Source organism: Pygocentrus nattereri, chromosome 1, assembly GCF_015220715.1.
Source record: "Pygocentrus nattereri isolate fPygNat1 chromosome 1, fPygNat1.pri, whole genome shotgun sequence".
NCBI lineage: Eukaryota > Metazoa > Chordata > Actinopteri > Characiformes > Serrasalmidae > Pygocentrus > Pygocentrus nattereri.
The window spans coordinates 17,574,056-17,586,099 of NC_051211.1; the positions used below are offsets into that span (position 1 = coordinate 17,574,056).

At 39.7% G+C, this 12,044-nt stretch overlaps 1 protein-coding gene across 3 annotated transcripts in view; it reads left to right on the forward strand.

Moving 5' to 3' along the window:
* Nucleotides 1–459: 459 nt before the first annotated feature.
* Nucleotides 460–12,044, forward strand: part of LOC108441205 (protein shisa-8) — a 120,073-nt gene continuing 108,488 nt past the window's right edge. For 2 of the 3 annotated variants that reach the window (XM_017720605.2, XM_017720606.2), the window contains exons 1-3: nt 460–838; nt 5,173–5,535; nt 6,591–7,205. In XM_017720605.2, coding sequence (XP_017576094.1) covers nt 6,670–7,205 — 536 coding nt within the window. In that variant the 5' untranslated portion in view covers nt 460–838; nt 5,173–5,535; nt 6,591–6,669. Of the gene's footprint in view, nt 839–4,984; nt 5,536–6,590; nt 7,206–12,044 lie in introns of those variants that run through there. The other variant, XM_037539212.1, reaches the window with a different exon arrangement.

A 12,044-nucleotide genomic window follows, 5' to 3' on the forward strand; every position in this document is an offset into this window, starting at 1 on the left:
AGAGAGGAAGAGGAGGGAAAAGAAAAAGGAAGGAAAGAGAATGCAAGTGAGAGAAATGAGACAGAGGGCAAGGGATAGAAAGAGAAAGGAGAGAATGAGAGAAAGGAGAGTAAGAAAGGGAGGGAGGAGAGAAAGAGAAACAAGGGTAAAAGAGAGAGAATAGGTGAAAGAAGAAAAAGAGAAACAGAGAACAAGAAAGGAGGGAAATAGAGAGAAAAGAAGGAAAAATGAAGAGAGAATGGGAGCAGAAAAAGAAAGAATGAAAGAGAAAAGAGGAAAAGAGTAAGAGAAAGAAAGAGAGAGAGGTCTTCAGAGGAGAGGAAAGAGGAGGTGTCAATGACAGAACAAGAGAAAAAGAGACGGAGAGAGAGAGAGAGAGAGAGAGAGAGAGAGAGAGAGAGAGAAAAAACAGGGGGATGGGGAGTCAGGCAGAGAGGTGCGCTCATTCGTTCATTCGCTCATGAAATAGGGAGGGAGGAAGAGAGCGGGAGAGCACGGGAGAGAGAGAGGGAAAGAGAGCCATCATTTGTTCCTGAGCGCGTACAGGAGACACACAACAGCTCCGCATCACACAGCCAGAAACGGAGGGAAAGAAACGAGGGAGGAGAGACGAGAGGAGAAATAAAAGAAAGGGAGGAGAGAGGAGAGGAGAAATAAAGGGAGGGAATAAAAGACCTGGTCCTCCATCCAGCTGCTGGTCATCACTCACTTGTTTGCTGTGTTGCTGAGTGGACAGAGCGCCAGAGAGAAAACACATACAATATAAAGATATATCTATAACAGCAATATACATATATCACTATACAGTATGCCTGTTTTCCTAAAGCACTGAAACTGGGTAAGAGACGCTTTCTGCTTTACTGCAGCAGGCTGCCTCTCTCTCTCTCTCTCTCTCTCTCTCTCTCTCTCTCTCTCTCTCTCTCTCTCTCTCCCTCTCTCTCTCTCTCTCTCTCTCTCTCTCTCTCTCTCTCTCTCCCCCTCACTCTCTCTCCTTTCTCTCTTTTGTTTATCTCTCCTTCTCTCTCTCTCGCTTTCTTCCCTTTTTCTTTCTTTTCCATTTTTTGTTTACACATCATTCTCTTCCCCTTTCACATTCTCTCTTTATCTCTCTCTATTTTCCTCCTATTTTACCTTTTCTTTTTTTCTCTCTCTCTTGATCTTTCTCTTTTGTGTGTCTCTTTCCTTCCTTTTTAAATTTTTGTTTATATATCCTTCTCTTCACTTTTTCATTCTCTTTCTTTATCTCTATTCCACCTTTTCTTTTTAGTCTCTCTCTCTTTTCCCTCCTTTTGCCTCCTTTTTCTTTTTATTTCTCTTTCCCACCTCTCTCTCTCTTTATCTCCTGTTTTCCCTGCTTTGTTTATCTCTTTTTTATCATTTTTCTCTTTTCACCTTCTGGTTCTCTCTCTTCCTCATTTTCTCACTTTGCCTCTGTTTATCTCTCTCCATCTCTCTTTTTTTCTCTCTGTCTCTTGCTCTCTCTCCTTCCTCTCCCTCTCACACACAGGAGATGAGACTGGGGAGCTTTGGGGGGGACTCTAGGTGTGAGAGCTGGGGTGGGAGGTGTGCTTGTGTAGGATTAATGCAGGTGCTTCAGAGGATTTGTGGAATGTGGATTAAGGCTGGGTGTTTGTGTGTGTGTGTGTGTGTGTGTGTGTGTGTGTGTGTGTTGTTTTGGAGCTAAATGAGTTAAGAGAGGCTGAAAGACACTCATGCAGAGATCTGCTTCAACGTCACTCACACACACACACACACACACACACACACACACACACACACACACACACACACACACACACACACACACACACACAGACACACACACACACACACACTGGCAGAAATCCAATGTCAGTATATATATATATATATTGTATAGGGCTCAATGAGATATCAAAATTGAAGGAAGCCGGTCCAATCCTCTAACAATCTGTCCTGAAATAGCACTCTTTCACACTGTGTCATACAATGTTGTTAGCTGTGTAGTTCTTTCTGTGGGCAGTAGAGTGATTGAGTGGTTTCACTATCATGGCCAACTTTTAAAACATTGTAAGTAAAGTGATTCCATTAAAAACAGCTCACTTATTAAAAGCTTAAGCCCTGTTTGTGTGGGATTCATTTTACATGGGGTCCTAGGGTAGTTTCCACTTTTAGGTCTTTCTCTGTGACTTTACTTCCATCCTGTCCAGGCATATTGGTGTTTTCTCCTTCCTACCTAGTCTTTAAGCAAACTCTGTGGTGATTTGAATTCCGGTAGTCTCAGACATACATCTCTGATTTTCCAGTCAGATCCCCCCTCGCTTTGGAAAAAAAAGGTTTTTGGCTGCTGTATTTAAATGCTCCAGAAGATGTTTGGAGGACAACATTTACTTAATCTAGCAGGTGGAACTTCATCTCCATCCTCTCTACACTGGGACAACATTACAGGCTGATTATAGTGTATGATTAAATGGGAGCGAAAAAATTAAAACATCACTTTACCTTGAGGTAAATCACTTATTGTCTGCCTAAAAGTAAAACATTCAAGTTCACAGAAAATACAACCCACCAACTCGCTTATCCTATAGCAACTATTGTACTCTACATGCGTGACTTATCACCTAGGAGACTTATCACTTTGATTGTAAAATCAAGACGTCCCCCTGATGAGCTTGTAACAGCCCTAAAATTTTGGTTTAAAGCCGAATACAGTCCGAGAACCTCCTGTCCAAATTTGACTTGCCCAAACCACATCATCGAGAACACAACCCAAGCCTAAAATTTTGGCAGAAATTGACCAGAGCCAGCTACTCATCACATAAAGTGCAGAATAACAATAAATACAAATATTTGTATTTAGTTTAACTACCATGTGGTGACAATAATAGCCATCATTTCTGATCAATAAAATAAAAAATAAACAATTAAAAAATTAAAAAAGCTTTCATTAAGATCAAATGAACAGATGTCTTCATCCAGTAATGCTTCAACAACATTCCATATGTTTTTACCTTGAATAAACTTTCCATAACGTGCTGTTCTCAAGCTGTGTAGTGCTTATATGGGTCATTTACCGATATGGTTCAAAGCCAGTTTGGACCTTTAACTTGGACTTTAGACTAAAATCCTTTGATTGCAGTGATGCTATACTTTAACTAAATCACTAAACATTCCATTTTGTCCCTATCAAAACAATCATGTCACTACTGCAACATTATCAGCTGTTTTGGTAGTGACAATTTTAGCTAATTGTGAGGGCAAAAATGCTAGACAGTACATGACTAGCAAGCACAGCTTTGAGCAGTTGTACACACAAATGTAATATTTTTCATTAAAACACAAAAGGTACCTAAATATAGAAAATATGTTTCAGTAGTGACCACTCTTATTCTTACACACAGCCTTTCAGACTGGGGGTCACATTTACTTCAAAACAATGGGATCTAACTGCTCACCATGTGGCCATGAGGGACAGGGATGCAGTCTCACTTTCTACTCTAAAATGCAGGGGTCTGGTTAAAATAAGGATCCACCTACAGCCTAAAACTCTGTGTTCCGGTACTGACAGCAAAATGTGACAACATTATTTATGTAAAAATGAAATTTATGATGACGCTAAATCTTTTAAATTCACTTTGAAAGAAATAAATATATCTTTAAAATATATACACATGCATAAAATGCAAAAAAAGGTATTATAAAGGTAAAGATAAAATTTATGGGATAAGGTTTTCACTAGAAAGTACCCTATAAATGATGATCTGGTATACATTTAGCTTATTGCTATCTTAAATAATGCATTGGGTTTAAATAGGTCCTAACAAAATCCTTGTAAATATCTAAGGTTTGAATACGTTATAGTTTTTGTAATTCACCTGAAGGTCCATAGAACATGATGTTAGACTTCACCAAATTGATTCTAGAGCTCTTTCTGCACATAGAACATATTACAAAGAACCAGTTTTAAATCCAGTGTCAGAATCAGAAACGACAAATCGCCCCATCCTCCATCTCCTGGCTCTACAGCAGAATTTGTTTGTTTAGGTAAATATAAAATAAATAATAAAATAAAGCTCTGCTGATCCACCTAACACAATCTTAACAATAGTCTTAACCTAGTCTTACATGCTGGAATCAAAGTATCTCAAATCCATCAGTCTCACCTAGCTAGAAACTAACAATAAGGCAAAGAGAAAGATTTAAGATGAACATCAATCATTTGGAGGTGAATGGACTTATTTGTGTTTATAATCACTTCAGCTGGTTTCCTGATATGTTTAATCGGTAACAAGAAACTGTCAAATACAAAAAGTTGCAAATCTAAAGTCTGCTTCTCATTCACCAGCTTCTTAGTCGCATTTTCCTGTTCCACCTTAAGTGCCGCAGCAGTTACCTTCTGGCACCTAGGGCACCATTTAAGGTGGAATGGGAAAATTCAAACAAGAAGCTGGCAAAGAAGCCTTGTAAAAAATGCAACACTGAGAGACATTTTACAAGAAACTGTTCTACTTTGCAGGAAAGGTTTCCTGCCAGAGAGGTGAGAAAAGCAGTTATATCTGAGCTAAGGCATAAAGCAGAGCAAAGTCTACATTTTTATTTATATTATATTTTTAGTCTGTTATAGTACGTCAGCACATGCTGAGACATATTTACAGCAAAGATGCACTTGAAAAGGAACTTGTTGTGGCTTCCAAGGTGGTTTTATGTTTGTTGAAACTACAAAATGGCTCTTAAAATTTGGGTTGCTGATCCCTACATTAACGAGCTGATTTTTGTCTACTTGAAATGATGCAACTTTTGACATATAAAGCCCCTGTTGTGCTTCCTCCCAGGAAGCTTATATGATCTGATGGGGTTTTTTAGATTTGTACACATACGCAGGGAGTGTGTGATCTCTGCTGGCTGCAGCATGAGATCAGTACCGCACTCTCTCTCTCTCTCTCTCTCTCTCTCTCTCTCTCTCTCTCTCTCTCTCACACACACACACATACGCACACGCAGAGTAGGGAGGGATAAAAGCGAGGGCTGACTGTAAGGGGTCCGGCTCTGCTGCTGTAGATAAACACATCAAACACACACTCCGTTTCTGTAGAGAACTGGATCAAACACAAGTGTGTCAAACTCACACTCACAGTCACGCTGTCAACAGGCTGTATGAAAATATCAAAATATCTGTCTGATCTTTGACCACAGGGGTGACCACAGCCGGACCAGGTGACGCGGGACAGGGTTACCAGGCGACATGGTGGGACAGGGGTGCCAATAAATAAGGATTAAAAAAATATATATCTGGCCTAAAATGAAGTGTGTGAGCTGTGCGCAATTAGATGCTCTGCATCTCCTCCTGACTGCTACTGAGACTTTGGTGGGACAGAAATCTCTACAGATACGGATGGGTTCCAGTGTTGCCCAGGAAGCACCTTTGTTATGTTAACGCCACAGAGACCAATGTTCAGGCCGGGATCTGGTTCTGCTGTCACCCCGAATACATGGAGCCGTGGATGAAGCAGAAGAGCAGCTGATTGGACCACTGCGAGTGTTTGAGGAGCTCCAACTGTGGGTGACTCTCTCTCTCTCTCTCTTTTTCTCATTCTCTTTCTTACTTCATCTTTTCGCTTTCTCTGTCACGCCATCTTCTGTGTTTCTATTCTTCTTTCTGACCTCGCTCCATCTTCTCTCATTTTTTTTCATTCTCTCACACTCCCTCTTTCGCTGTTTCTCACTCACTCTTTCCAGCTTCTTTTTCCTATCTACCTTACTCTTTACTTCTGTTTTTCTTCCTCCCTTTAACTCTCTCACTTAATCTCATTTTTCTCTCACACTGCATCTTTCTTTCTCTCTTTTTTCTTTCTCTCTTTCGTTCTTTCTTTCTTTCTCTTGCTGACTGCATCTCATCTGTATTTATCACTCTCTCTCACTGCATTTAAAGAAATCTCTCATTTTCTTTCATTTATTTCTGTTTCTGCCTTGCTCCTTCCATCCTCTCTCTTTCTCTCTTCCTAGCACCTTCATCTCTTTCTGTCACTTTTCTTTCCTTCTTTATTTTTCTTTCTTTTTGTTTTTCTTCTCCATTTTGCTCTTTTCCTTTTGCTAACTCTCTCATCTGTTCTTTCTATTACTGCATTTTCTTTCTTTCTTTCTTTCTTTCTTTCTTTCTTTCTTTCTTTCTTTCTTTCTTTCTTTCTTTCTTTCTTTCTTTCTTTCTTCCTGTCCAATCCTCTCCCTTTTACTCTCTCTCACTAACTCTCTCATCTCTCTTTTTTTCATTCACTGCATTGTTCTTTCTTTTTCTTTCTTTCTTTCTTTCTTTCTTTCTTTCTTTCTTTCTCATATTGTGAGGCAAAATACTCTCTCTCTCATTGCATCTATTCTCTCCCTTTCTCCCTTACATTCTGTCTTACATTCCAATCTCTCTCTCTCTCTCTCTCTGGCTCTCCCCCTCTCTCTCTCTCTCTCTCTGTTGTGTGTATGGAGATGTCGTCACTGTTGTTGCTCTGAGCTGATGTGGATGGATCTGTAGCATGGTGGGACGTTGAATTGATTGCCCTCTATTCTCTCTCTCTCTCTCTCTCTCTCTCTCTCTCTCTCTCTCTCTCTCTCTCTGGCTGTAGTGCTGCTTTTCTGGCTGGAACTGGAGTGTTGATATTCCTTCTCTGTGCGTCCTTTATCCCTTATCTGGAATAGTTGAAGATGGCCTTCTACTCTTCTTTCAGTGCTCTTTTATCTCTCGTCCTGCTGCTTCACTCACCCTCTTATGCCCAAAACTCAGTTACCACGGACACCCAGCCGGCCAATCAGACAGCTGTCCCGTCGGGCTCGCCGGAGCTGACCCTGACAACTCCGGGGTCAGAGTCGGACATTCCGTCATCAGGGAGCCGTTGCTGGGGTTACTATGATGTGATGGGTCAGTGGGACCCCCCCTTCAACTGTAACGCTGGAATCTACCTGTTCTGCTGTGGCTCCTGCTTCTACCGCTTCTGCTGCCAGTTCAAAGCCCACAGCCTGGACCAGACCTCCTGCTCCAACTACGACACACCTGTCTGGGCCAACACAGGCAAGCCAGCCTCGCCGGTCACTGAGGTCCAGCAGCAGCAGGACAGGGACCGAACACATATGATCGTCTACATCATCTGCGGAGTGGTGGCCATTATGGTGCTGGTGGGGATCTTCACCAAACTGGGGCTTGAGAAGAGCCAGGGGGGGCAGACCGATATGAGCAACTCCAGGTGAGAGTGTGTGTATGTGTAATGGCCAGTGATTCTTTGAGTTGTATGCTTGTTGTTGTTTGGAATCTTTGGAGTATATGGGCAACTTGTTTCTTAAGCTGTGGTCAATAGTTAAATGGCTGTTCATGAACAGTTCTATCCTGTGAAAAAGTGTTTTAATGTTTTAAGCATATACTACTTTGCTGTGTATGTGTGATGGTGAACAGGGGTGAAAAAAAAGTGCAGAGAAATTGTACTTAAAGGGGAATTCAGAACGGTTTGATGTGAAATGTTTCAGAGAAACTGAAAGGAACCAGGTGATAGGAACCAGACGTCCAAAGCATTTAATGCCTGTAAAAGCCACATGACAGTCACTTTGAATAAACTGCCTGATGCCTGAGACACAGCTTATATATATATATATATATATATATATATATATATATATATATACATATATTTATGGTGGAGAGTTACATGGAGGACAGTCTAAGGCAATGTACTATTTTCTACCACTACACTACATATTATACATCCACCGGTCATTTTAAATGGTTAATAAAATGGCTATATTTCTCATAACTTGAAGATGTGTGTTGCCCTTTACATTGTGTCAAAATTTCAGGATGAATAGACCTGAAAGAAATGGCCCAAAACTTACATTAAAAGTAGGGCTCTGAAACGATTAAAAACTGTAATCCCAATTAATCTCAGAATTTCACATAGTTATTCGTGATTAATCACATTTTTTAAAATCTGTGTTAATGTTATAGAAAATAAGGATTTTTAAGCGAAATGTAACACTTAATATGGTGAACACATTTTATGCTAAATGTGCTTATGTTAAAAACTGCTGGGACAAGAGAAAACTAGAAGTTTTATTCACTCACATACTAGGCAGTAATACCTACAAAACACAGAACTGTATTTGTAATAGATTAGGGAGCTGCAGTCTCAAATATAAGACATGTAGTCACATACTACTGTGTCTCAGTTCAGATATGTGTAACAGAAGAAAATAAAAACTAAATAAAACTTCAATTGTGCTGAAGTGTTCAGACACAGCCTATAGGACTTCACAGTCCTGCGCAAACAAAACTAAATTACACAAAGTTGGACTTCAGTAAAGACATTTAGTGTCATACCACAGAGCTACAAAACTGTAAACAGCATGTAAACGTGCCTCACTAGCCACGTTTACATGCAGCGTAATAATCCGTTAATAATCCGAATAACACCTCAATCGGAATAGAACACGTCCATGTAAACACCTCAATTGGAATAGTCTAGTCCGATTGAGGCCATTCGGAATACAATTTCTATCTGATTGAACGAGGTGGGTAAACCTCTAAATAATCCGTTAGATAGAAGAATAATATCCGAGTAAACGCCTGAATCCGATTCCACTCCAATCGGACCGTGCAAGTACGTTCTGCGCATGCGCGTCGCGAAACGTTTACACCGTTCAACACGACTGGACGTCACGTGATGTTCGTCATTCTGCATCGGATTACTTGTAGCGAGCAGGTAAACGAAGATTTTCATCAGACTGTTGAACAGAGTGAGAATAAACACCTCAGACTGTAATCCGAGAGTCTGTAATCCGACTTTATTCAGTCGGATTGGCAAAAATCTTTGCATGTAAACACAGACACTCTCTCCTCAACTCTTAATGAGAGATGCCGCACGGTCAAGTCTCAACATGAACTACGGATGACGCGCAGGGCCAAATAGAATTTGCGTTAACGGCACTATTTTTTAAATCGCGTTAAATTGAGATTAACTTTGACAGCCCTAATTCAAAGTAAAACATGTTTGTTTTTTCTCCGGTAAAGTTACCATTTTGGAGATATGAGGTTTTGCTCTGACAATTGCACTGTAGACGTTGACACCCCGGCTCCTATTACCAACACTGTTGGTTCCTTTTGTGGTCAATAGTTATGTTAAATGGCGCTTTCAGGGAAAAAAAATGTGAATAGATGTCTAAAGCCAAGTGGACACATGTAAGAGCTGTGTATGGAAATATTTATACAGAAAGACAAGTTGTGGAACTGCGTTAAGTGAATGCATGGAAAGAGAATACGTTACGTGTGTGTGTGTGTGTGTGTGTGTGTGTGTGTCCTGGCAGATTAATTTCTTATTTTTACTTTTACGTTATGGTTATGTGAGTGACGCTTTAAGAAGAATGTCAAGTGGTGGATTTGTGTCTGAAGTCCCACTGATTTAAATACATTGACTAAAAGCTCAGGCTATATTGCAGTATCGACTAAAGTGAACGATGAATGCTGCATTTAAGCTAGATTTAACCCTCTGGGGTCTGAGGGCACTTTCTAGATTTTTGCATATCTTCTTATATTTGCCTTTAAAGGCACTTGCATATAACTTGATACCAAGATGTTTCACATCAAAATGCAGCTCCGATGTCGGCTAAATGAAGAATGGGCGGTTTTCCGGCATGATGGATCAGTCCTCAGTGACTTCCTAAGTGTCAATTGGTCACATTCACACAAATCCTCCAGGTAAACAAGGTGAGAGGCAGATCGCGTGTATCTCAACCTCTCTTCATAGCCTTCCGGTCACAAGGCTTGTCCCCTAACCTCCAGCCTGTGGCTGCCCTAAGAAGGCTAAACATGATGAGAAGCAGTGCTTCAAAACCACTGATATGGTCAGTCCACGAGAAAGTTAAATCACACAGCAGCACTTGTTACAGTGAAAATGACCCCAGAGCCCCATTTAAATGTAATCCTGTCCAAATGGGGCAAAAGATAAATAACAACAAAACAAACAACAAAAAAGCAAGACAAACAGGTACTTTTATATGAGCTGCACACAATAACCTTCCATGTCTCAATTCATAACAAAAGAAAGCTTTTTCACATTGGGATATTTTAATACTGTTTCTTTATAAAATGGAGATTTTTAAACAGTAGAGGAGTTAAATGCCCATGCCTAATTTGTAGCAGTTTTACATCCAGCTCAGAGACATTGAGCAAGCAATGGCCCATTTAATTAGAGCTGAAATGGCACTTTCTTGGTACATTTGGGTATTTTGTTGTTGTTTTCCTCATAATATTGCACTGACGTTGCTTTTGTGTTTTTTTTTTTATTTTTATTATTTCCCATTTAAAGAAAGCCAAACAACCTCCCGCCCATTCCAATCCTGACACTTAGGACTCATCAACAGAACCTGATCATACTTATATCATATCATACAGTCAATCAAGCAAAAGAGACTTCACTGATATTCACTGCCTTTGTAAATGAAATGTTGAAAACATTCGTACATTATTAATTCAAAAACGTTCCCATCACCTTTTCTCATATCCTATCTTTATGCTCCAAGCATAAAGCAGTTTTAGTCAGTTGGTGTAATTTGCGATTCTAACATTAAATGAATGAGGTGGTAAGATGTTAGCAGTGTTATATGTTCATGTGATCCACCTGTGAGAATGTGTGAGAGCTCTGAGTTTCTGACAGTAATTCACTCTGTCAGTTCTATCAGCAGAGCGGCCTGAACATGATTATTTTAGAAAGGAGAGAGAGAGAGAGAGAGAGAGAGAGAGATTCAGTATTAACTGTGTATCTTTGTCATGTCAAAAGCTTCTGAAAGATTTTTCGTTGCTTTTTTCTGCATAGAGGCCACTTTGTGTTTCACTGAGTAAACATTTCTTGACAACTGCGACATCGCAGAGTTTAAAAAGGAACAACATGTTTAACTTTCAACATTTCTCAGGTGCATTAACAGAAGTTACGTGTTTTTTGTCCTTCTCCTATCAAGTTCTTGTGTTAGAAATGTGAAGTTTTCTTAGAACAGTGATAATATGGATCAGGGACAATTAAACACTTCTAAGATTCTTGTACTCAAGCAGACTAATACAGTCACGAGTGAGCTCTGTGTTTTACAGTACAGTAGCTAGTAAATGTTTTTGAATTTCTGGCAGTTGAATTAATGAATTTAAACACATACTGACCGTTAACTCGAGTCATAAATAAACACAATCGGACAAAACCAAAACCACACATACAATTTACCTGTCCTCGCACCTTCACCAACAAGGACATGCACAGACATTCGGGGGGTTCAAGGCTATAGTACAGCTTTAATGGGTGCCATGGGTGTCGTGCAATGCAATAAGCCTTGAGAATGCCTTAATAGTATTAACATGTATTTTTTAGGACATTTTTTATCAGGTTGTTCATGTGAGGAATAGCTGACGTCTTGACTGTGTGGGTTTAACTGTCTGTTTGGAATGGAATTATTGTTTTCAAGCGCCAATCAGATCAGAATCAGAATCATTACTGACACTTGATCATGTCCTGGTGATGAGGAAACAGGCTATAACTAGCTAGCATTAAACTCGACACTTACAGATGGTGGAAGTGCTGCAGGTATATCATTGGACAGTGATTTTTCTTTTTATTTTATTAGCATATTTTATTAGGCCTGTCCACAAATGCATTCAGTTGAGAATTGGACAGTTGTCAGAATAATGGAGGCAAGAAATGCATTTGACCCACCACTTTTCAAACTATTAGGACAATGTTTTGCAATTTTTGTTATGAGATCATGTAGTGTGTGTTTTTCTGGCACGCAGATTGATAGTCAGTTGAACTCTGCACTTTTTCTTCATCGGTATCATTGATTGAATATATTTCAATGAAATATGTAAGATTTTAAAGCATTTATATATATATACATTGTTCAGCTAAACTGTGTGTATATATTTGTGTGTAATTAAAGTTTTTATGGATAAACACCTGATTAACAGGCTACACGGAAATGTGTTGCCTCAAGCTGTAACAAGTCAGCAGAATCCAGACGTGTGCAGATTCGATGAATAAGATTGGTTTTATTATCAC